Source organism: Heloderma suspectum, chromosome 4 (genome assembly GCF_057233095.1).
Source record: "Heloderma suspectum isolate Gila_16-S chromosome 4, 16-S_ref, whole genome shotgun sequence".
Taxonomy (NCBI): domain Eukaryota; kingdom Metazoa; phylum Chordata; class Lepidosauria; order Squamata; family Helodermatidae; genus Heloderma; species Heloderma suspectum.
In genome coordinates this window covers 282,332,526-282,358,978 of record NC_139461.1, presented here as the reverse complement: position 1 = coordinate 282,358,978, position 26,453 = coordinate 282,332,526, and the positions used below count along the sequence as shown (strand labels likewise).

The 26,453-nt window shown below is 43.5% G+C and overlaps 1 protein-coding gene and 1 long non-coding RNA gene across 2 annotated transcripts in view; one reads left to right on the top strand and one right to left on the bottom strand.

Moving 5' to 3' along the window:
• The window catches only part of HNF4A (hepatocyte nuclear factor 4 alpha), a 39,531-nt gene that overhangs the window by 6,051 nt on the left and 7,027 nt on the right, over positions 1-26,453 (top strand). Inside the window, exons 2-9 of the mRNA XM_084854002.1 lie at positions 7,812-7,986; positions 10,568-10,662; positions 14,548-14,654; positions 17,022-17,177; positions 20,941-21,028; positions 22,915-23,070; positions 24,810-25,046; positions 26,116-26,241. Coding sequence (XP_084710128.1) covers positions 7,812-7,986; positions 10,568-10,662; positions 14,548-14,654; positions 17,022-17,177; positions 20,941-21,028; positions 22,915-23,070; positions 24,810-25,046; positions 26,116-26,241 — 1,140 coding nt within the window. The remainder of the gene's footprint in view (positions 1-7,811; positions 7,987-10,567; positions 10,663-14,547; positions 14,655-17,021; positions 17,178-20,940; positions 21,029-22,914; positions 23,071-24,809; positions 25,047-26,115; positions 26,242-26,453) is intronic.
• The window catches only part of LOC146348791 (uncharacterized), a 32,563-nt gene continuing 28,553 nt past the window's right edge, over positions 22,444-26,453 (bottom strand). The window contains exon 4 of the long non-coding RNA XR_014790713.1: positions 22,444-22,599. This is a non-coding gene — a long non-coding RNA (uncharacterized LOC146348791). The remainder of the gene's footprint in view (positions 22,600-26,453) is intronic.

Below are 26,453 nucleotides of genomic sequence, written 5' to 3'. Positions count from 1 at the left end.
AGTATTCTTCAGGCAGTGAGTTCTGTGCCCCTCTAAAGCTTGTTACCCTACCAACACTGCTGGTTCAGTTGTAGGAATCATCTGAATCATTTGAGATCCTCCTCTGATCCCTCCAACATTTGTCAGCTGAAATATAAATAGCCTGGTTTTACATTACATGAAAGAATTATTTGTTTTCATAAAGTATTAGAGAACATGTAGTATGTCTTTCAGAAACTTTAATTTCAAAATGTGTATTTTCCCTTACCACCAAGAATATATATTTATTTTAACATTTAGATGTCATATATTTTTCTATTGCCCAGTGCATCATACAAAACGTCATAATTTAAAAGCGCCTTATAAAACTAGCAAAGCCATGGAAGAAAACTTTGGTGCCATTTTATATGTGCCAGTCACATTGCTACATAATAGTAGACCACATCAGGGTTATGTTCTGCTATTATGTACAAATTTGGTGCATACCAGCAATTGTTATGCTTATGCATAGGGAGAAAGCACTTAATGATATGCCTTTTAAATAGAAACACCTGGAGGGTAAACTGAACTTGTTTGTCTTTAGGACTAGCAAGGCAGCCATTTTCATTAATAACAACAACAACAATAACAACATTTATGTTTCGCTTCCCACCACAAAAAGCTGCCTCAAATTAACTTACACACATAAAAAACAGAAATCTATAACATAACAGAAAAATGAATATCAATATAAACCATAATCAACACAATAATACAAATAAACATAATTAAAACATAATCTAAAATCAATGCAAATGGAAAGTGTTCACCCACACAATACACAAATATCTCCCCCCCTCTCCCTCACAACTTGAATGAACACCACAAAAGCAGCCCACAGCAACTGGGCCTTAACTAATGCCCAAATGCTTGGGAAAAAACACGGCATAGTCAAGCACTGATCTCAACAGCAAGGGGGTCCTACTGCAAAATAGTAAACTGAGTGATTTATTATTCAACAACCCATCTTTCCGGTTACTAGTATTATTTGATTACTTGGTGCAATGAATTGTTTAGTTCCTTGATTACAAAATCCCTGCTGTAATGGAGCTGCTGGCCATCAGATTTCCTGCTTTGGCAAACCCTCACTTCTCTGTTCCCCACTATCTATCTTTCCTTCTTCAGTTGGAGGTGTTTGCTGGGGAGTAGATGTAAAATTGCCTGGAGTGTGGAGTGGGGTTGGAAATAGGCACATATCCCTTTGACTTTTTTTTTTTTTTTTTTTAATGCAGTGATGAATCACACCACATACACATAGAGAGAGCACGCACGGCAGCACTAAAGCTACTTCCCCTTTCCATTCCATGGGACAGGATATGGGACTATTGATGCCACACTGCAGGAGCTCTGGTACAGTACTCAGGAGGAAAACATGGGGTTCTGAATCCTCTAGAAAGGCCGCAAGGTGCCATCAAGAGAAAAATCTCTAGTTGTTTCCAGATAAGGCTTTTATGGTGACATCACCCTGCCTCATTCACAGAAGCTCATGGAGGGCCCAGACAACATCATCTTTTACTCATGACCCTCCTGTGTTTCCTTACTGCTACTTCCGTCTTTTCCCGTAAAGTAGAAAATCTGTTAAGGAGAAACAGATGGAACAGCTGCAAGGCCTTCTGACTGTACCCCAAAGAGATGTCCATCTGGAAGTATCTGTTGAAGTCCCTCCAGTGTTTTCCCACCACTTCTTCTGTCTTTTTCCTCACCGCAGATAACCAGTTAAGGAAAAAAAGACCCAATTGCTGCACAGTGCCTTCTGATTGGTAGTGCTAGGAGGTTTGGGTCTGGAAGGACCCTCTTTAAAGAAGGGGGAAGTGTTGGCTTAGCAAGTATGTGGGGACAGCCAACCCAAACCCAGTGAGAAAAGAAACGGAAGGGGATTGCTTAGAGAATGGGTGCATTATTAGTATGTCAATGGTACCATCAGTGTACACGGAGCTTTCTAGTATAAAATAAACACATATAAATCTAAGAATTGTCCAAGCCTACGTTTTAAGAAAGACAATAGACAGGCTTGAGGGAAGCAGAGGCAAGAGTAAGAGACTGAATATGAAATGTTCAAACTGTAGGAATGTATTGATTTAATGCTTACAAATTTCTCTTTTATGTTTTTACTTGAATTGTTCTTCTCCCTCCCCCAGGTAGTTATTTGAAGTTTTATTTATAAGTTATGAGATCATTTTTTATTGTTAGATAATTTTTGTTTGGTATGTTGCATGATATTATCACATTCATTGCGATCTGCTGTTCTTAGCCATTATGGGCTTTGCTTTGGAAGGAAAAGCAGGGTATGAACACTGTAATGAAATGAAAAGGAACTGTAGCTACTAATGGAGAACTCATTCTCTGGTGCCTTATGTAGCCAAAACGGCTCCACCTATGCACAGAAGAGAGGAATCAGCAGGCTTGGAGAAACCCCAAGGTTTGAAGAAGTACCAAAGGAAAAGAAAGAAAAATCTTTAGGGAAAAAAAATCATAAGGGGGCAGGGGAACCAAACTAGTCTAGTGAGGACTGAACATGATCAGTAGTCATTGACTGCTTGGGACGATGGAAAACCAGGGGTGGGGTGGAATGGAGTATCCTGCAAAAGGGTATGGCTGCCTGGCTAGAACCCAGAACCAAAGCACTCCACACTGCAACTTTTTGTTGCAGGTCCCATTTTCATGTCGTGTTTGTTTGTTTGTTTGTTTGTGTATTTAAAGGATTTTTACAAGACAGTCCCTGCCCACAGATTTGCAGTCTAAAAGACATGACACAAAAGGAAAAAAGGAATTGTGAAGGAAGGGGAAGCAAACTGAGACACCAACTGTTAAAAGTTACAAAGTTCCTATCTCTCACTCTACTATAGCCTGATGGATTGTTTGAAATGTTTGTAAACTGCCTTGTAAACTTCAGAAAGGTGGTAAAGAAATTAGTGCTGTGCCGAAAATTTCTCCCCCCTTTTTTTCGACCATTCTCCTTTAATTTGATAGAAGATAAATTGCTTTCGAAAAGAAATTCAGTACTGAAGAAATTTCAGAGAAATTCCCAAGGGTTGGGTTTGGGTTTCTTGGGCTTACCTTACTTAGGAGGTGGCCATGGAATGAGCACAAGTGTCCTGTCTTTCATTGTACTATCATCTTTTTGGCAGCCTGTAGCCTCCTCAGCTCCCTACGCTTCAACTGAAGCCTAATGGAAGGCATCATGAGCTAATTCCTCCCTTAGGGATTTTTCAGATCATTTCTTTTTTCAAAAGTGCAGACAGCCTGAGAGGCTAGCTGTGATTAGGTAAGCTCAAAGACACCACCAAAAGAAATTCAACATAAATTATAGACTGTCCTGAGAATGAGGCAGAACAATGGAAACCCTTTTCACAGGGGAAGAAAAATTTCTGGAAACTGGAGGACAGATTTTGGCAGAGCACTAGCTCCACCTCATCCCTGGAGCTTGGCACAACACTGCCCCCCCCCCGACCTGCATTGTGGCGGACATAAAATGGAGGGCCAGCCTGCCAACACATTTGATGCTGTTGCAGCATGAAAAACCCTTACCAAAAACAAAAGAAGCTGTGCTACAAGTCCTTCCAATGGGGAGCTGCCAATGGGGAGCCCTACCTGTGAGAAACTGCTGAGTATTTCCCTTTCCTGGAGAAATTCAGGGAAAGTGTCTCCCAAATTTCTCTGCCCACAAATAAGGGGGAGAATTTTGAGAGGCCATGTGCGCACAGCTCTAGTAGAAACACAACAACAACTAGCAAATGACAGTTCAGGGAGGAGCGCCATGGAACTGGACGGCCTATCTCCCTCTTTCAGCTGTTCCATTGATTGCAATCCTACACACACTTACCATGAAGGAAGCCTCATCAGTTCAGTAGGACTTACTTCTGAATAGACTCACATAAGGATTGCAACTTTAAACTATCTTTTCTATTTTGTACATGTACTTGGCCTTCATTTAGTCTTGGTTTCATATAACGCAGGAATACAAAAACAGCATTTCACATGTAGAATGGTAGCATGTCGGGCACCAAGGAAAAACAAGGGCTGGAGAAGTGGAAGATGATGGGATGAGAGAAGGAGAAGTTAGGAGGAGAGATGCATTTGACATTATTGTTGTTGTTGCTGTTGCTGTTGTTGTTGTTCATTAGAGTGCATTGACTCCCAGAAAGTGGAAAGAGAGGGCTGACTGACCTTGGCTGTGGTGTGATGAAGTTCACCTAGACCAACAAGGGAAATCCAGGCACAGATCCCCTGGCTAGATTGGATCTATGCATATAACAGGATGTTGCAGAGACCCACTAGCTCCTTGCCTATATCCAGCAGTCAGGGTTCTACATGTAGTTCCTGTTCCTGGGAACCATGCACACAGCATGCAGCACATTGACATATAGAGAGAATGTGGATGCACCTCCAGATGTGCAGTTTATGCACACAGTCTCCATCAAGTTAGCTGTGATATAAGCCCCATGGTAGTAGTTAGTTATGATTGTCTAAGGTTCCATTGCTTTCATTTGGACTTTTAAGTTTAAGTTTTAAGATATGGTGTTGATTTCCTGCATTTGACACTATACTTTGATAACGTGTCCGGTCACCAGGATCTTAATAATGTTCCAGTAGTGGAAATGCTTACTCCATCAATATACACAATTATGCGGATAAGGTGACTGGGGTGGCTCTGGATACCTTGTTGTGGTTTGCACTTTCTTGAATCCTTCTTATTCCTCCCCAAACCCAAATCCACATCCTTTCTGCTCTATTGTGGTAGCTCACCCCAATTTTCCAAGCAGTGAGTTTTCAGGGGTTCAGCGTCTGCCCTGGGTTTGGTTTCCTTTGGAATGAGACCACTGGAGGCTTACATGACTTTTGTAATACTTGTGCTTATTTACAAGTACACAGGTTGAGCATCAGTAGAGTTTAACAGGTTAAAGATGCCCTCCTACACATGTTTAGACAGAAAAAAAAAGGCCTATAACTCCCAGTGGCTGGGGCATGCTGGGAGTTGTAGGCCCTTTTTCAGTCTAAACATGCATAGGATTGTGTCCTAAACTACTCCAATGGATGCTCCAAAGTTCATTGTTCCCTAAGGATGTATGGATTGTGTAATATCATCTGTGTTTTGCGGATTTTCAGGTGCCTTCAGGTGCATCAATGGAATTTGATTTTTTTTGTTTCCAAATTTGCGCAAATTTGCACTTGCGAATTCTCCCAAAAATGTGCACATCCCCCAAAATGTGCATTTTCACACTGTAGCCTATGGGGAAAATGTGCATTTTCAGCGGGGGTTTTTAAAAAAATGTTTCTGTTTCTATGATGAAATTTGCGCAGAATTCCTGAATGTCAGAAAAACGGTCCACAAGTCTGCAGAATCTACCCAACAGGGGGAAAGCCAGTGTGCTGCGGAACCCATGGGTCGGATTCAAAAAATCCGAACTCATTTGATTCCGTTGTGGATTTCTCCGACATCCCTACCTCTGCCCCATCAGATTTCGGGGCAGTGGTGGCGGTGCAGAAAGCACCTTCCGAGCTCCCCAAAGTCCCCAGCTCTGTCTTTCCTCAGACTGACTCTGCCTCATTGCTCCAAACTTACAGGCTGCTTGCTGTTACACAGACCTCTGCCTAACACATTCCTTAGGGGAGGGGGGGAGGGGGGAAGGAAGATGAGGCCTCTTCCAGAAACATCTTCCACCATTTCTGTGGTCATGCCAAGATGCTAGCCATTCAGGCTCATCCATCCCGATCTCCCTAACAAAAGGGCATCTGCCAAGGTAAATTGTTCGAACCTGTTTGTCCCATTCCAGCAGTTCTCCTTGAATCAGTCAGTGGGTTGAGAGCAATGGTGCTGCCAGGGTTGAGGGGCTTCTGAGCAAGATGCCTTCTCCCCACTACCACGGCTGCAACACTTTCTCCCTGCAACGTCTCCCCCCCCCCCCGTTTTCCTTGTCACAGAGTCAGAATGTGGAGTAAAGACCCACTTAGTTCTCAGAGTGGCTCTTCATCCCACATGGAGCCCAGAGGCACAGTGCTCTGGGAAAGGAAGATGTCTGGTGCAAATGACTGAAGCTTCCCCGTGCTCCTCCCACCCCAAACTGGCCTTTTCTGCAAAAGGTATAAGAAACAAATGGGAAGAGGTTGCAGTGACTGCCACCGATGGGCCTCAGCCATTCCCCCAGCCCTGGCTACGAGTCCCCAGACTTGCATCCCATTGTCCTGCCCAAACAGCACTACAGACTGGGAGGTGTCCAGTGAGGTCATTTAGTCAACCCCCAATCCAATCCTGAGTCAAACCGTGGTCCATCTGGCCCAATACTGTCTACTCCAAATGGCAGTAGTTCTCTAAGGTCTCAGGCAGGATCTTTCCCAGCCCTGCTGCCCAAAGTCTCTGTTTTCAAAAGTGTGGACGCCAGGGGATTGAACCAGGCAGGAAGCTTTTGCATAGAAACCATGTTCTCTAGTGCTAAGCTAGTGCTCTTCCCTATGAAGACAGGATTAGAATTCACAGCCCCAGTGGCTCACTCTGGGACAGCACAATGTATGTCACAGCTTCCCAGGCAACTACTTATTCTAGAGCAGTTGGCACTGGTTGTGGCATAATGTGTAGTGCAGAGAAGCCGTCCCTCTCGCTCCCTTCCCATGCCCAGGGGAAGATGACTACCATTACTAATTCTTCCTCCTTCTTGCTCCTGCTCTTCTCTTCCTCTTCCTCTTCTTCTCTTTGCTCTGTAATGCCTATGGATCTGCTGAAAACAAAATCTGTTCTTTGTCGTGTGCGTACTTTGCAGGAAGGGGCGGACAATAGAGATTTATTCGTTGAGGTAAAAAACAACAACACGTTATCCACTTCTTTACTGTTTCCATGCTACAGAAAGTAAAGTGAGCCATAAGAAAGTAAAGCCCTCTTTTTCAAGCCAGCTCAGTCTGTTAACTGCTCAGACATTATTTTTTGGGGTGGGAGGGTTGTCAGGTAAAGAGTGTCACTCTACCCTACCCCATCCACGCACACATGTATAGGGAGAACAAGTCAGATCCTAGTCTTGCATTTTACATGTTTTGCTTAAGAGCTACTGTAGCAAAAGCTGTAATCCCACACAGTCAGTAAACACGCAGAGGATAATGCTATAAGAGACTAAGCGATGGACCAGGAAGTCATGGGCTTAGATCTCACATCTGCCATGAGTTCACCAAGGAGTCCAAGGCAAGCCTCTCTGTCAGCATGTGCACACACACACACACCATCGCATTATCAAGATAATAATGCTGACCTACCTTGCAAGGTTGTTGTAACAATGCATGTGAAATGCTTTAAATGCTCCAAACGAATGGAATAAATGTATTGTTTACTTAATTTACACCCTGCCTTTCAGCCTAAAACAAGGCCCTTATAATGGCTTAGACTATAAAACCATTAACATTTCTCTAAAACAATTTGAACTCCAAAAGACTACAATAATGTCAAATTCGCCCCAACCCTGCCAAAAAGCAGTCAGCATATGGATAATGAAAATTACCTACCATCTTTTAAAACAGATGTGTTGATATATATTATTAGAGACCATTCTAAGAAAGTAGAAGTCCCCAATTCGAATCTTGTATCTGTCATACACTTTCTAGGTGGCCTTAGGCAAGCGAGTCACTCTCAGCCTCTGTCTGCAATATGGAGGGTAATAATTCTGACTTACTCTACAGGGTCGTTGTAACGATTGAAATTTTAAGTATTATCATTGTTGCTTATGTGAGCTTCCATGCCCCTAGCAATTTCCTGCTTCAGTTTATATCCCAGTTATTTCACTCTTGCCCTCCTTGTCTCCCTTCCTGAACAGACACCCCCCCATCTGAAGCTACAAACCTCAATGCCTCCAACAGTATCGGGGCCAGCGTGTTGTGTGCCATCTGCGGAGATCGTGCTACAGGGAAACACTATGGAGCCTCCAGCTGTGATGGATGCAAAGGGTTTTTCAGGAGAAGCGTCAGAAAGAACCACATGTATTCCTGCAGGTAAAGCAGGCGGATGGTACTAGGTAGATCCCTAATGTTTCAAGTCTTTATGATGAGTTGTGAGATGTTACTTTTGAAACAAAGGGTTGGATCCAGATTTGTGCTGGATCAACTCTGCTGATGATAGAGGACTTCCCTGTCCCCTTCCTTCCCGCAGCATCCCCTTCAGCCCCCTACAGAGAGTCAGGAGATCCTGCAGAATGGGGTGAGCTGTGGTGTAGCAGGGAGAGGAGATCCCCCAAACCTAGGCACAGGGACCTTCCACAGATAGAGCCTTTCCTCCTGTGGAGGTCCCTTCCTCTCATAGAAGGCAGGTTCTGGATCCAACCTAATGTCTGTATCAAAAATAAGGACAGAGAAAAGAAGAAAGGTTAAAGGGACAGTATGTGTTTAGCCTGGAGAATAAAGGAATGAAAGGAGGACATGATCGCATCCTTCAAATCCCTGAAGTGCTGTCACATAGAAAAGGGCAAAGACTTATTATCTGCTGCCCCAGAGAACAGGACCAGATCTAATGAGCATAAGTTACAAGGGTGGAGATTTCCGTTGTACGGTAGGAGAAACTTCTCAATGGTAAGAGCAGTTTGACAATAGAATCAAGAACCAGGAAGTGGGTGGGCTTGCTCCACTGGCGATCTTGAAGCCAAGGCTGAACAGTCATCTGCCATGGATTCTTTAGCTCTGGATTTCTTGCATAAAGCAGGGTGTTGAACTAGATGGCCTGTAAAGCCCCCTCCAACTGTAACTCTGATTTTATGAAATGAATCGCCATTCTCACAAACCATGTCCCCCCCGCCACTATCTTCTACATCTTTTTCACTTCATTTGTGCACTGATCTTTCCAACTTGACAGCAAAGGTCCGCATAGTCAAAGCAATGGTATTCCCCGTAGTAACCTATGGCTGCGAGAGCTGGACCATAAGGAAGGCTGAGCGAAGGAAAATAGATGCTTTTGAACTGTGGTGCTGGAGGAAAATTCTGAGAGTGCCTTGGACTGCAAGAAGATCAAACCAGTCCATACTCCAGGAAATAAAGCCAGACTGCTCAGTTGAGGGAAGGATATAAAGGCAAAACTGAAGTGCTTTGGCCACATAATGAGAAGACAGGATACCCTGGAGAAGATGCTGATGCTAGGGAAAGTGGAAGGCAAAAGGAAGAGGGGCCGAGCAAGGGCAAGGTGGATGGATGATATTCTGGAGGTGACGGACTCAACCCTGGGGGAGCTGGGGGTGGCGACGGCCGACAGGAAGCTCTGGCGTGGGCTGGTCCATGAAGTCACGAAGAGTCGGAAGCGACTGACCGAATAAACAACAAACTTTCCAACTAGCCAAGGAGGCCTGCAAGGACATCCCAGCAGAACTCCCCCAGCTGTATTTTTTGGTTGGCTAAGAGGGATCCCTCTGAAAAGAGGTGACAAATAGAAGAAATGTAAGGAAAGATCCTTCCCTAGCCATGATTTACGACCATTTTTCTCCAGAACAAAATGATGCACAATGCATTTTGATTGGTAGTGCTAGGAACTGTCAGTTGGGAAGCACCCTTTAAAGGTGTGTCTGCAGCAACAATATTTCCAGTGATATAACTTCTTGGACTATAAACCTGTGGGCAGGGCCAGGTGTTAATTTTTATTGTACAGAGTTTTGTTTTGAAATAATAAATATCGCTATTCTGGGAATAGCTGGGGCAGTCCACATTCTAGTACACTTCCACGTTTGGTTTTGTAGGAAAGTGAGTTCCTCCTTAAAGAGATGTTAACTTTTTATTTCATTTACTTTAAGAATTGCTGTGCCAGCTTTGCAATATCCTAGTCTACAAAATGGCTTGTAAAATACCCCCACACACACACACACACACACAGCTTCCCCTTACACTGAGCCAATCTACATTACAACTTGAAACTGGTTTCAAACTGGTTTATCTAAAGGGATCCTGCAGTTTCATGAGGGTAATGAGAATTCTTTGCTAGAGACCCCTGCCCCCTGCCCAAACGGCCCTTCTTCCTAGAGCTACAATTCCCAAAATTCCTGTATTTGGTAGCCGTAATCACTAAAAACAGTTTGAAACCAGTTTGAAGTTGTAACGTAGATTGCCCCACTGTCTTTCTCTCACAAATATACTCTTTCTCTCATTTACTCACACATGATAGATATGTCTGTGTGAGTGACATGTCACTCCCCGCCCCGCCATGGGGCAGCGGGAGATCAGAACCTTAAGTCTTGAAATAAACCATGACATTCAGTCAGCTACAGTGCAAAAGATTCTCTAGCCCTCCCTCTCAGTAATCTTATTCTTCAGAGAACAGCCATAGAGTTTGGTGGGTGAGAGTGCAAAAAGTCCATTTTAGGCCCCAAAAGGGGGGAAAGATATGGTAGGAATGGTGCAGACAAGAGAATTGGGGGTAGGGGCTGGCTAGGGCACCCATGGAGTGCAAGGGAGAACTGTGAGGGCCACATGCAGCCCATATGTTGCCCATCCTTGCTTTAGGCCATTATTGCACCAAACTCACTTCATCTTCTGTAACGGCTTTGAGTTGTTTCCTTTTTAAACTCCTCTCTCTCTCTCTCTCTCCCCACACACACAGGTTTAACAGGCAGTGTGTTGTAGATAAGGACAAAAGAAACCAGTGTCGATACTGCAGGCTAAAGAAATGCTTTCGAGCAGGAATGAAGAAAGAAGGTGAGGGCCCTTCATGCTTCAGTGACTGAAGCTTCCCTCTCATTGTATGGCCACGCTGTCGTGTCTGTCGAGCAATCTGAAAGCCAGCTATGTTGATGATCAGATTATATAGCACATACTTATTCCTTTCTCTGCACGTCTGCACAGAGACAAGGCACTTTGAGGGCAACATTGGTTATATGTTATATACATGCATAAAGGCAGAAGTGCTAAATTTTTACATCTGCATACAGATGCCTATTTCTAATCACACCAATAAATAAATTTTAAAACATATACTGCAACAGCTTATAACCCACCTTTCTATACAAAGTGGTGTCTCACCAAACAAAATAAAACAAGAAGTCACAAATATAATAGAAACAATAAAAATAACAAAATGGCAGAAACAATAGCAATTTAAAACATCAGAAAAGTGCATAGTTAACTTATGGAACCTGCTACCAGAAGATGTGGTGTTCACACTAGCTTAGATGACTCTAAAAGGGGACTAGGTACATTCATGGACGATAAGGCTATAATTTAGCTACAAATGGTGATGGCTGTATGCTGATTCCAGGTTCAGAGGCACTGTGCCTCTGAATTACCCATTGCTGGGAAACAACGGTGAGTAGTTGAACTGTTGCCCTCAGGTCCTGATTTTGGGCATCCCTTAGGTGTCTGTTTAGATCAGGGGTGCAGAACTTCAGGCCTGGGTGCCAAATCCACCCCTCCCGAGGTCCAAATTTGGCCCTTTGGTCTTCCCCAGATGGCCACATCCCCTACTCCTAGCCCCAGACCTTTTTCCCTGACCACTGATCATTTGATAGTTTTCCAGCTTTTGTGCATTTTTTCGCATCCTAAGAGTTTGAAATGCCTCTCCTAAGGCTTAGTTACGGGCAGGAAGAGCTTTAAGCAATAATATGCTGGCATTTGAGGTATTTTGACTCACCCCTTTTGCCCACCACTGGAATGCGGTCCCTGGGAGCTTATCTGAAATGGCATTTGGCCCTCAGACTGAAAGAGTTTCAACACACCAGTGTAGATGCTATGACAAAAAGGACACCAGGCTTGATAGGCCTGTGGTCTGACCCAGCAGGGCTCTTTTTATATTCTTATGATTCCAGCCTCATCCACAGCCCAGGTGCATCTGATGAAGTTGGTTCTGCCCACAGAGGCTTTTGCAATTATCGATGTGTTAATTTTTTAGGTGCCAGAGGACCCTTTCTTGTGGCACATTTCCATGACTTAAAGTGGGCTCTAGTCCATAAAAGGTTATGCCACAATAAATCTCTTTTGTCCTGAAAGTGCCAAAAGACTCTTTGTTCTTTTTGCTGCGACAGACTAACGTGACTCACTCCCAGATCCTGGAGGTTCATGTCCTCTCCACAGCACTAGTCATAGTTGCGGCCATAAGCCCAGGCATTTCTAAGAACGTGGCTTAGGTATGCCAGAAGGATAGAGGAATCCTGTTCTCTCTTCAGAGCACCCACTCGTATTTGTCGGTTAATATTCAATAGAAGTTACATTAGGTCTATGACCAGCTAAATACTGAGTAAACATTTAGAATACATCATGCCATGACTGAGCTCTGGGGATCCTGATAACACATGGTGTAACCTTGAGCACTCCTATTAACAGCTGCTGACTGCAGGGTTTTCATTTCAGAACAACCTCATTATAGCCCTATTATCAAGCAGAATTATATGATTGGAAAATAAATCTTGAGAAGCGTAGGTGTAATACTAACAATCAGATATGGTTCGATGCAGATATTCTTATGATTAGCCATAGAGAGGATAGATAATCATCCAGTTATAGCTAATAGTTTAGGCACTTGTTTGATCTGGCAACCTGGTTTCCCTCCCAGGAACATAGCACTGGCCACAGATCAACCACGTGTTTTATCAGGGGATCCTGGAATACCTTTGCTCGGTGCAGAAAGGAGCACCCAAAATGCTCACATGGGTGGAACACCTTTCCTACATGGAAAGGCTAATGTGTTTGGGCTCTCTTTGTTTAGAAAAACAAAAACATGACCAAGGGCACAATCCTATACATGTTTAGCTGGAAAAAAAGCCCTACAATCCCCAGCATTCCTCAGCCAGCACATTTCTATACAGGGACAAGAGGTTAAAATGTGAAAAGTGCTGTTCCCAAATGTGTGCAGTTTTCTGGGGGGAAATGGTGACTGGAGGTACTAAAATGCACTTCAGATAGAACATACCTGTTCACTAAGTGACCCCGAAAACACAGGAAGGTTAAAATGTGGTTGTAAATCCACCTTCCTGCATGGTCATCAATCAGTTTAAAAAACACGATACAAGCATATTTAAAAATGCATTTCTATCTTTCACACATACACACCGAGAGCAGGCAAGAGGACTTTTAAAAATGGCATGTGTGAAATCTGTCTAAATTAGACACTTACACTGAAAATGCAAGTAGAGAAGAAACTTGCTGAAGTTTGAGCTTGAAGCTGATTCACATATTATGTACATCATTTGATCTCCCTACACTCTTAGATGAGTGTATCAACAATCTATTGAAAAGCATCCTATCACTCATACTTGGGAGGAAGACCCATTAAAATTCATGGAATTTACCTCTGAATACGAATGCCATAGTTAGGAATGGCCTGTGAGTCTCTTGAAATCAGTGGGGTTTAAGACTGTTGTGACTAGGATCTATTCCATTGCTTTTAATGGACTTGGCCATCATTAACGTTTGCTGGCTAGCCAACCCTATTTAGTTGGGATGATTCCCATTGATTTCAATTGAGCTTACTTCCATGAAAGTATATTTAGGATAGGGGCATACATCTGGGGTGTATGAGCTGTGAATCCATTCCGGATTTCAGTCAGAACCTGCCAGAATTCTAAAGGAGGTTCGGCAGCTTGCACAGCTCCTTTAGAATTCTGGCTGGTTCTGACAGAAACCTGGAATAGATTTACAGCCCCACTGAAACTAGAACCACCAGCCTCCACTGGTTACAAGTGAAAGATGATGTTGTCTAGCTCCTCTGTACAATTCCATTAATGAGGAAGGATGATTGCACAATGAAAGCCTTGTATGGAAGCACCCCTGATTGTACTTGGACATTCATACATGTATTTCATTTAATCTTACCCACCTTAAATCTTTGGGATAGGACAGGTGACAACATCATCATGTTTTCTCTGATCTATTATATGGCGAAATCAAACACTGCATGAGTGGACCTCTGCTCATGAAATGGGACTTTCCCCTCCGCACTCTATCCCCACAAAACCTGCTCCAGTGGGTTCCCCTCTCACTGGGGCTTAAGTGAAGGGGGAATTGCTCCCTCACCATTTGGCCCATAGAAGCTGTTTGGTTGATGGGAGGGGCTAATTGGGTGCAACCTGGAAATTTAGGACATCTCTACACCAGCCTAAAATCCTGCATTTAAAACAGGGCTTTCTGCTTCCGTTTTAAATGCAAGATCACAACGGACTCCCTTTACACACTCTTCCTTTCCCCCCCTCCCCTTCTCCCTGTATCTGAGTCTTCCATTATCTTTCATTGATCTCGCTCCTTTTCTTGCCAATTTAACTCTTTTCATCGAGGAAACTGAAGCGGAACACAACAGGGTAATTTGAAAGCTCATTATCTGCAATCTATTTTAAAACGGAACAAAGGGCATTTAGCCCTGGAGGGTCACGGCAGGGTCACAGCATCATGTAAAGAGCATCATGTAAATTTCCGTGGAGCAATCTTGATCGCAGGATAAAAGCTCCGTGTGAAGGAGCCGTTACAGTATACTGTAAAATCAATGGCAAAAGTGTATGAACCAACTAAAAATGTGTGCTTTGTTTTCTGTTTCTTTTTGAAAGTAATGTAAAGAAAGGGGTTTTCCTGTGTACTATATTTTGGTGTTTTTTGCAGCTGTACAGAATGAACGTGATCGAATCAGTACCCGGAGATCCAGCTATGAAGACAGCAGTTTGCCTTCTATTAACGTTTTACTGCAGGCAGAAGTACTTTCACAACAGGTATTTCTTTGGGATTTAATATCAATTAAATTTAAATTTAAATCAATATAAGAACTGTCTGATGAGGGGCTCCATGTCATTTTAATTTCCTTGCCATCTCATTTTCTCTTTAAGAAACATCTCTAAACAGAAAGCCATTTTTGTAAATCATAAACCTCTTATGCTGCAAATCCTGTGTGCACTTTCTTGGGAGGCAGCTCCGCTGAACACAGTGGAGCCTATGTCAGAGTAAATACGCATATGATTGTGCTGTTAGTCTCTAGCAGGGCATCTTTCATTTTGACCAGATCTGTCATTTGTCACTGATGACATCATGGGGCAATATCCAACAGGCCTCCATGGTACTAGTGCAATCACATTCACATCACAATCATTATAACAACAGATGTGCTGTCAGCCATTTTCCAGGTGCGAAATACCGCTCTTTCTGAGTGCTGAGAAAATGCAACAGAAGTGCAGACTTGAGGGAACTCAGATTGTGTGAAACAATTGTGTATTTAGTGTACCAAAAATGGGAAGGAACCTTATATGCCTAGGTAATAAGGGCAAATAACAAGGGAGAGCTGGTTTCTGACCAACCCAGGGTCACCAACCCAGGATCAGTATGTATGTGTGCTAAATCTTCCAGGTTCCTTGGTTAAGAAACTAAATAGCAAGGGTTTTTTTTTACAATTTTGTTCACATGTCTAGAATTGGCAAGATTCCAGCAAATAAAACCACTTAGGAGAAATGAAGAAGGGTGGAAGTGTAAACTTTGCTGGTGGCTTTGGAGCCAAATATACATGCTCAGTAAACAGGGGAGTTGGGATCCTTGGATGATAGGAGGAACAGCACAAGAAATGCATGATAGGGAGAGCAAGGAAGGAGGAGGAAACAATTAAATGAACTGGCTCGTAACTTACAGAAGGACAAAAACTGTGTGGGAACACTTGGATTTCAAACAAGTTTGGTGTGTAATGATGATAGCAAAACGTGCATACACTGTGTTGCAAACAGGTGAATGTAAGAAAAAGCCAGCTAATTTGACATGCAGAATTGGCATTCTTCTTCACTAAAATAGATAATCAGCATTGTTGGACTTATTTATCATAAGGAGTATGTTGAAGGGCCCCAGTGCTTTCTCCATCACTCAGCTCCATTGCTTTCACTTTTCTGCCCCACTCCATCCTTTCTACTTTTTATGATGAACTGGAAGCCATCTCCTAACAATGGCTACTTCCTCCCTACTCAGACTTTTAAATAAGCCACAGCGGGCTGCAGTAATCATGCAAACCTGGAGTCTAAGTTTAAGGTGATGTAACCCAACAGAAGGCCAAATCACAAGCAGATTGTACTTTAGTATTTGGATTTATACGGCTCAGGTCCAAGTTATTTGAAGGACCGTACTCTCCCCTATGAGCCTACTCATGCCCTGAGATCTTCAGAGGAGGCCCTTCTCTCCATCCCACCACCATCACAGGCACGTCTGGTAGGAACACGGATGAGGGCCTTCTCAGTGGCTGCCCCAAGGCTCTGGAACTTCCTTCCCAGGGAGGCAAGTGTGGCACCCTCCTTAATATGCTTTCGCAGGCATGTAAAAACTTTTTTGTTCTGGCAGGCCTTTGGGGATAGCTAGTTTGGACCTGTGAGAATATGATGGATGGATACTATGGTTATATTTCTTGTTGTCTTTTAACGTTTTGATATTTTATACAATTTTAATATTATTGATGATTTAATTATATTTTTAACTTTGGTATACTTCTATTTATACTTCTATTTATAGGTTTTAATTGTACAAGTTTTAATGTTGTAAAGCTGCCTTGAGTCCCAGTATTGGGGAAAAGGCGGGATATAAATTAATAATAATAATAATAATAATTTAAGTGAATTAAGCGCTGGGGTGGGGAACCTGTGACCCTTCAGATGTTGTTGGACTTCAACACTCAAAAGCCCCAGTCAGTATGGCTAATGATCAGGGATTATGGGAGTTGTAGTCCCAGCAACATCTGGAGGGCCATAGGTTCCCTATCCTTGTTTTAGCCCTAAGAAGACCAAGAGAAACAAGTCAAACCAATGTATTATTTACTTATAAAAATGTATATCCTAGTTTTGCCCTCCTATTTGGAGGCCAGCAAGCCTAACAAAGGAGGAGAGAAAGGGTCACTAAAACCTAACTCATTTGTAGGTTGCAGTATTTGATGGGAAATGGATTTGCACTTGATTATAAATCAAGAGCCTTCGGGGTTCCACATTAAGCATAAGGAAAGGCATTTCACTTTCTCACGTGCTGTGTCTCAGATGATGAATCTTTGTGGTTTGCACAACTTCCTGATCTCTGTCCCTTCCTAAGGAATGGTAGGTGAAATTTCTCTTGTGCTCTTGCAGATATCATCGCCAGTTTCAGTGATCAGTGGAGATATCAGAGGGAAAAAGATTGCAAATATCACAGATGTGTGTGAGTCCATGAAGCAGCAGTTGTTAGTGCTAGTGGAGTGGGCCAAGTACATCCCAGCCTTCTGTGAGCTTCCTCTGGATGATCAGGTGAGCCAGTGGTTTGGACTCTTGTTTATACTTGCAATTAACTGTGATTTCCTTATTCCATTTCTGAAAAATTCTACAAGCCTATTATGGTACTCATTGTGTGAATGGGCATTATCTGCAGTTCACTGATACACAGAGATACTGAGATGTTTGGCAAAATATTAATAACGGGGCATCATCCCAAGAAAGTGAGTCCTCTGTACGTGTCCTTGAACTTAACAGTATTTAGATGCATGGCTGAGTGCTTACGGTACTTACTCCTATGCATACTTACTTGGGAATAAGCCTCATTGAACTTGGTAAGAATTACCTCCAATCAAGAAAACACATACAGAATTAGGCTGGAAGTTCTATTGGCTTCAAGTAGATTTGAATGGACCTAATGTTGGATATGATCCTGCCCTTGGCAATGGTGCACAGAGAGCAGGTACAGATGTTGCGCATGCGCACAAGCTCATCGAGGGCCAAGTGTGCAGAGCTGCACATGTTCCCCTTCCCCCAGTGTATCCGCAGGAGCAGTTCCTGCACATCCTACAGGGGCGAGAGGTAACCTTGTATGAATTCTCTACTTATTTTTTTTTCTTCTTTTAGAGAGCTACAAAGCACTCTTGCAATAGGCCACAAAATCACACATCCTGAAAATGGCTACAACAGTAATGATGCCAATTAAGCCTTTAGTTGAAAAGGACCAAAAATTCATTGGCAATTAGGTGTGTGTGGGAGCGGAGTCCATAATATAACGGAGAGTATGCAATTTAGATCTTTGACAATCACACAACTGTTTGGACACAGAACCTCAGTAGCCATGGTGAGTGGGGTTGGGGAAGGATTGCATTCCACCAGGGAGAGCGCCACTTTGGCAAGAAGACAATAGGATGAGCTGGATGGAGGACCTCTATATTCCCTCCAACCGTTCATTCATTTATTTAAATTCTATACCACACCTTCATCCAAAAAGATGGATTTCAGGGCAGCGTGCATAAAATTTCAATCAACAATAACATACCTAAAATCACAATATCAAAACGAAACACCATGTACAGTAAAACTGAGAGATGATAAACGATTCAACTTGCTAAAACCATACAAACAAACCATACAAACCTAGAACATTTTCACCAGTCTGAAGGACATACCAAAGTCAGGGCACCACCAAGGAAAAAGGCCCTCTGCTTTTTGGTTGCACAATGCACTTCTCCTAATGTTGAATTTCAGAGAAGGGCCTCATCTGATTGGAGGTTAAGAAATGAAGGAGGGAGCCAAAGAAGAAAATGTGGCAATAATGCAACTTTCCCCTGTGCCTGAGGATGATAAGGAGTTGTAGTCCAACACATCTGGAGATCACGAGGTTGGGGAAGGCTGTAATGATGGATGATTTTAACTAGTTGGCTTTAACTGGGTAAATTTAAACTCTGGTTATGAAAAAGAGACAAAATGTCTAGATACCTAGATGCCTTAGCAAGTTAGTTGTGGAGCTGAGAAGGGGGAGTGACCCTTGGGAGTACAAACAATAGGGGGGCATTGTTGCCTTCTTGTCCCACTTTTGAGCTTCTCTTGGGACATCTGGCTAGTCACTATTGGCAATAGGATTCTGGACTAGAAAGATCTTTGCTAGTCATGGTTCATGGCGGGTGGGTGTGGGTTGGATGTGCATTAAAGCTGAAATCATGCAGGTACAAGCCCTGAAAATGGCTGGTACAAACAAGTTCCGATGCAAGCATCATAGACTACCTCATAATGATTATGTCCCTGCTACCAGAAAGGCCTGCATTTACAGTTTGTTTACAGCAGGGGTGGGCAACTTCCAGGAGTCCAAGGGCCAATTTCCATTCCCTGCCTACCACTACCACACTGTTGAATTTGCCACCGAAATTTGGCAATGCAGCAGCAGCAGCAGAAATCCCCATGATTTTGTTGCAAAACAAGGCACATGCTTCCCACGCACCTTGTTTTACAGGAAAATCGCAGCAAATGTGGCGGCGGCAGCGAAGGAGGGGTGCAAAAAGGCCTGGGGCTGCATGTGGGCCATGGGCCGCATGTTGCCCACCTCCAGTTTACAGAGTAGTTTGAATATGGCGCTTTCTTTGAAAACTCTGTGCCTTTAGCATCAGGATGCTTTTAACTCAGAATTTTGCTCAGACAAATTTGCCTCCTTCTACTTTGTCTTTATCTGGAGATTGAAAGCTTTGAGAAATCTCTCCCTTCTCTTCAGCTCTTTCATTGCAAGATATTTCTCAGTGTTTGTTCAGTACATACAAATTGTCCCATCCCCGTGAAGACACCCTTTCCCAAATCCTTGGGTTAATGTTTAGTAGTTGTTTGCCACGCAGCTGAAGTCCCAGTCGGACATTAAGAAGCATCCATGTCACACTGTGTCTTAGCGTTAACCTTTGTTTCTACAGATTTTTTTTTAACAGAAGCGGGATAGGAGATTCAGAACATTCTTGAGGATCACTGAAGGGTATAAAGTGACACAATGCAATCATTAACAACAGAGCAAGCAGATCTTTTTTAAACCCTCAGGACCCTCATCACAGCTGAGATGTCCACAGTCGCCAGAAAAATTAATTGCATTAGGGCAGATACGCTAAACTTGTGGGGTTGAATCCAGACATACACTTATGGATGAATTGTGGCAGCAGCACAGTTCCATGAAAACGTCACAGAAGCAGTAGCACAACATGCACAGATTGAAATCTGGCCTTAAAATCAGAGCACGGCACATCTTGAGCAACATCGTCCAGAGCCCAGCATTAGTGGAATGACATCACACAAGGCAGAAAAAGGTTGTTCTGCTTGTGCAACATGCCTTCTGCTCACGTGGAATGGAACCTGCATTCAGCCCCTGAAGCGTAGCCTGCCATGTGGCCATTCGTGTGACCTTATGACTTCCTAAGAGAGTCCTAATGTTGCTGTCCCCCAGCAGCTGAATGTAATTTTACTTGCTTATTAACTAGGCACAGTCCATCCTCACATATGTGCAGCTGTGCCCTCTGGAGGGTATTAGCTCAGCAAAGTCCTCTTCCTTCACCCACCCTAGTCCAGTTGGCCCTGGGGAACATGCATGCACTCGCTATCACTCACAACAGCAGGCTGTTGCCCACCTCCCACAGACCCATCCGCTGTCCCTCTGTTCCCCAGGCCCTGAGCTTGCAAGTTACTGCCACTTTGGAAACTCTAGTCCCAAAACATCCTGGCACCAAGTGAGGAAAGCGGTCATGTCATTATTGTATTAGCTTCTACAGACTCTAGTGAAAGATCAGGCAGTGTTGCTGAGCAATGAATGGACTTTTCTGATATTCTCTTTAATGTGTGACATATTATGCCAGGTCCTGGGATATGGGAGGGTGAGTAGTACTTCCTGTATTCCAGTTTATGGGAGGTACTCGCTGGCACCTCTGTGTAGCCAAGGGCCAGCTGAGGAAAGAGGGAAGAGGGCTCCATTGAACCGTATGCTGATCTCCTCCTGTGGACACAGCTGCACATGTGTGGGGATGGATTGTGCCCTATGGAAATAAGCAAGATACACTGACCTTGCAATTCCTCCTTGGAGTGTTCCAACCCACAGGAACAAAACAGCCTTGTGGGTCAGACTGCCAAATGCCCATCTTGTATAGCAATCCCTCCAGTAATGTGCCCATCACAGGCGGTAACAGGGTGAGCGGCTTTCTCTGCATTCCTCTTCTGTGGTACATCATAGCCCTGTCTGCTGTATATACCATTCCACTGTTACCCCAGTAATAATAGTCCTTTATTCCCCCAGGTGGCTTTACTACGGGCCCATGCAGGGGAACACCTGTTACTGGGAGCAGCCAAACGGTCGATGGTGTTCAAAGACATCCTACTGCTAGGTAAAGAACTTCATGTGCCAAGATGCCTCTATCTCCTCCCATTAAAAATATCACAACCTGTGATGTTTTCAGTGTGGGGATTTGGAAGAAAAAGGACATTGTAATTTGTCAGCTTTTTTACAGTGCAATCCTATACACGCTAACTTGGAAGTAAGTCCCACTGTGCTCAATGAGGATTATTCCCTGAGAGAGGAGTGCAGAACCTCCGGCCTGGGGGCCAAATCCAGCCTTCCTGGGGTCTTAATCTGGCCCTCGAGCTTTTCCTAGGTAGCCACACCCCTTCCCCTGGCTCCACCCCCTTTCCCCCAACCCCCAATCATTTGGTAGTATCTCTGCTTTAGTGCACTTTTCTTAATTCTAAAAGGTTGAAATGCCATTTATTTATTTGTTTGTTTGTTTGTTTGTTTGTTTATTTATTTATTGCATTTATATCCCACCTTTTCCCTCTTGCAAGAAACCCGAGGCTTACATTATCGTCCCCCTCTCTGTTTTATCCTCACAACAACAACCCTGTGAGGTGGGTTGGGCTGAGAGTCTGTGACTGGCCCGAAGTCACCCAGTGAGCTTCCATGGCCAAGTGGGGACTAGAACCCGGCGCTCCCAGTCTATCACTCTCACCACTACACTACACTGGCTCTCCTAAGGCTTAGCTACTGGCAGTGAGAGCTTGAAGCTAAAATGGGCTGGTATTTTGGCTCCACCGCTTTTGCCTTCAGTCCTGCCCACTACTGGAATGCAGCTCCCGAGAGCTTCTCAGAAACAGAATTCAGCCCTTGGACTGAAAGAGGTTCTGCACCCCAGCCCTAGGAAGTGTGTACAGGATTTCAGCCTTCATCACCTGCTATCTTACAGTTATTCCTACAGTTCTAACAGCAAGCAATCAAGGTTAGAGACAGACAATGGTTTCTAAGAGAGTTGAATGTATGATGAGATAGGTATTGCTTCCCATGTCTTTGTCCCACTCTGGTAAATAGGTTTTGCAGGTTTTTGAAACAAGAAACCTGCAAAAATGTTTTACCAGAGCTGAAATTGGAATGTGTGCGTAGACCAGTTTTCTGTATCCTGGTGCCCTCCAGATGTTTTTCACTACAACACTGAGCATTCCTGACTATTAGCCATGCTGGCTGGGGCTGATGAGAGTTGAAGTCCAAAACATCTGCAGAGCACCAGGTCAGGGAAGGCTGGTATAGACATTATGAGTAGTGATTCCTTCTTTCTGCCTTCAGCTCTCTGAAAACAACAACAACCTACCATCTCTCTCTAGCTTGAGTTACATTTTACTGGAAAGCCACAGACAGAGCTCCATCAGTGAAATTTTTATGATTATGGAACTGGCAGACCTGTATTCTGTTTGCTGAAAATCCAGACTTTTTTTCAATCCAGCTTTTAAAAAACACTTTGTAGGAAGTTAAAATCATTTGCTCCAGTAGGGCCATTTATAGGTCAGAAACATTTTGGTTGACAAATAAATGATCACATTAACATGCTTAAGCTCCAGTTTACAAGCAATTTACTCACAAATACTCCTGGAAGGCATCAGTGGGACAGTTCTGCAATAAGTACTTTTTTTCCTGGAGCAAAAAACAAAACAAAAAAACAGGAGCCATGAAAAATTTAATCTGCCACAATTAAATGATGTGGAGCAGGGAGAAGTAATCACCTGCTTCCATTTGTTTGTCCTTTGAAATAAAATAGCTGTCGAATTTTTAAAAAGCAAATCTTTCCATCATGGCTCAACAAATTTATCTTGCCACTGATTTTTATGTGGAAGTGGGAGAGGGTCATTTGTTAAAACAATAGATAGTAGATTACAAAATTTAGGGCAACTACAGAACAGCAAAGGTGTTTGATAGAATTAGGTTTTAAATAAAACCATTTTCCTGCAGGAAATGACCACATAATCCCCCGTAACTGCCCAGACCTGCTAGAAATCAGTCGTGTGGCCGTGCGGATCCTGGATGAGCTTGTGTTGACGTTCCAAGAGCTGCAAATTGATGATAATGAATATGCTTGTTTGAAAGCCATCATCTTCTTTGATCCAGGTAGAAACAGATTTTCCACTAACTGGAAAAGGAGTCTAAGGTTGCTTCTACAGTATAGCCCTTTAGCACTACTGAGGCATTGCTTTTCTGCAATCTGCTGGAAGTGGAATTAAAACAAAGGACAGTATCCAGTGCGATACTACCGCTAATGTAAATTGTATTGCACTGGTGTAAACGACCTCTAGTGCAATGCCAGTAGCACTCGCTTGTGCAATGGGTTTCCCCAGAAAACCTGTCATGGCAACAAGTGCTATTGGCATTGTGCTAGAGATGGCATACACTAGTGCAATGTAATTTACATTGGAGGTAGTGTCATATTGGATACTGCACAAAGGTTCCATACGAGCACTCTATTTATTTATTTAAAATATGTCTATAAGGGCAAAAGGCCTCCCAAGGCAGCTTACACAATAAAATCCCATGTAATAAAATGCTGTAACTATGATAAAACAGCAAAAATTAATAAAATCGATATTATCCAGCAATGCCCTTGCCCAGGGTCCTCCTATAATGTGCCCTCATAAATAAGTCCCATTTAACAAAAGTCCTCTACGATATGAGGTAGGGGGTTAGTGATGAGCAGCTTAATTGTCCTTTGAATAACATGTCGTAATTGCTCCAAGGTCAGTTTCTGCACGGGGGTGTTGTTGTTGTACTGAATTCTTCTCATTTTTATAGCAATATAGCACTATTTTGATATAAATAATGAAAAGAAAAAGTAACAATCAGAAGAAAACTAATTAAAGCACTTCCCTTCCTGTGGGAACAGAAACTGGCATTGGGGCAATTAAGAGACGCTGTTCAAATCACTATTAGGTGATTCATCACTAATCTCCCACCTGCAGTCATAAGGAAGCAATAAGCATCTGTAGCACTTTGCCTATCGACACTAGGCAGGCTAGTGCTGCAATTGCATTTTATCATCCCCAAATAGCCACAGATCAGATCTGACAAAACACGGGAGGATAACAAAGAAAACCCTGAACTGCAGCAATTTGATGACAATGACGTCTGGATGCCCCTTAAAAAAGTGAGTGAACAAAGTTTGGCAATTCCAGAAAAAGGGGCTAGTGTGGAAGCTACCCTGGTTCACAGCTTGATCCAAGCTCTGTCAAACTACATTACACAGATTCCATGCTGCCAACCCCAAACAAATGAAAAAGCAATGTAAAGGTGACTCAGGTAGCCAGATAAAAAAAAAAAAAAAATAGGGCTCCTGTACCTTTAATAGTTAAGCTGGTGCAGTTTTTCTCACTTCTCTACCACCATCATGTGGGAAGGCTGCACCCCATGACATTTTCTCTTTGACAGGAACCTTGTCTTTTGTGTTGTGCTCAATCCACCTGTTTCATAGTCTGGAGGAGTTCCAGTGCCTCTCTACTAGCCCTTATGCCGGGGGTGGGGAACCTATGGCCTTATAGATGTTGGACTACAATTCCCATCATCCCTGTCCACTGGCCATGCTGGGTGGGGTTGATGAGACTTGTAGCCCAACAACAGCCCACAGTTTCCCACCCCTGCCTCATACAGTCAGAGCTCGCACCAAGCCTGAGCTAATGCAGAATAAGGGAAATGGAACAGGCACACTCTCCACAGCACTAAAGGAGTTTGAATATTGTATGGAATGATGTGCTCCAAGTAGCCACCCAAATTGATCTGAATCAATGATACGCATCCCTTTATATGAGCCTGCCCTGCAAGACATGGCATAGTATATAATTTATCATGGTTTATTCTAGATGCTAAAGGCCTGAGTGACCCCATCAAGATCAAACGAATGCGGTATCAAGTTCAAGTCAGCCTGGAGGACTACATCAACGACCGGCAATATGATTCACGTGGACGTTTTGGGGAGCTGCTCCTCCTCCTGCCCACCCTCCAGAGTATCACCTGGCAGATGATTGAGCAGATCCAGTTCGTCAAGCTCTTTGGCATGGCCAAGATTGACAACCTGCTGCAGGAGATGCTGCTGGGAGGTGAGCATTGCCACGGAGGCTCTTCAGAGAGCTTTCTGGTCATTGGGCTTTCTGGTCATTGGACTCTTGACACTAGGCTGAGAGGCAAGTGCAAGACACAGCATTAGCCCCACTGCAAACAGAGAAGGAAACCTCTGGAGTCAGTGAAGAGTCTCTGGCGCTTGGCTTGGGACTCTGATCTCCCTGCAGAAGCAAGATTTGAGTTAGTCCTCTGTTTTTGTTTAGAGCCAAAATTTCCAATCAGGGTACAGTAAAGATGTTATTGTCTATTAAGATGTAATGCTATCTTCATTTATCCATCACAAGTCTAGAGGCCTGCACACAGAGACGGTACATCACCTGAGACTGAGAGAGCACAGTATATTTATTTAACAGGCATCAGCCTCTCTTCTCTTTGAGAGAGTAAGAATTTGGGCTTGCCCAGTTCTATTCATGATGGGGATCCTGTGTCTTTGGCTCAGTCAGGGAGACACTAGACATTCAGTGGAGAACCAGGTCTGGTCTCTGCCAAACAGCTGAGGAAGGACATGTTTTGAAGCAGAGAAACAGTGGGGTGAGAAGTTGCAAGGAGGGAGTAGTAGGAGAGAGAAGGGTAAAGCAGCCCTTGTTTGTCACTTCTCTGCTTCAGGTCACACCTTCTCCCACCGCTTTGCAACTCTTTGGCAAAGGTTCTGAGTTCTCACACCCAACTCCCCACCAAACATTGAAGTTTGGCCCTGAGTCATACTCAAGTGGAGTGCCTTAACTCTGTTGCATCGCTCTCTCTCCAACCAAGGGATAAATTGACCAATTAAAATTAAAACAATCCCTAATATTGCCTCAGTCTGTTGATCTTATTCATGTATCTCCACGGTTTTGACCCCACACCTGTACATCCAATATTGATTTGCAGAACATTTATGACAAGCCTGGGGAGTGAGAACACGGACACTGGTCTATCTGTTCATGTGCTTTCCTCTACCCTCAGGGTGATTACTGACCCTGAGATAATTTCAAATGAGATAAGAATTGTATGTAACTTTGTGCACAGAATATTGAGCAATACTTAGAATGATAGAAATTATTTTAGGATCGTCGAGCGACACACCTCATGCTCACCACCACGCTCTGCACCCTCACCTGATCCAAGAGAATCTGGGGACAAACGTCATAGTGGCCAACACAATGCCTACTCAGATCCACAACGGGCAGCTGTGTGAGTATTCCTGCATCCAGCATCCAGGAATGCTGTGCTTGTTCTGAATTGCAGTAAATTACGTGCAAAATGCTGTGTACAGGTTATCCTTTTTCTGGAGTAATGGGATCAACTTCTCCCGTTCTGCTGTGATCTCCCTAACAGCAGTAGGAGTGGAGAAAGGGGAACTTCACTTTGTGGGAAAGCTCAGTCATGCTTTTTGTTGTTGCTAT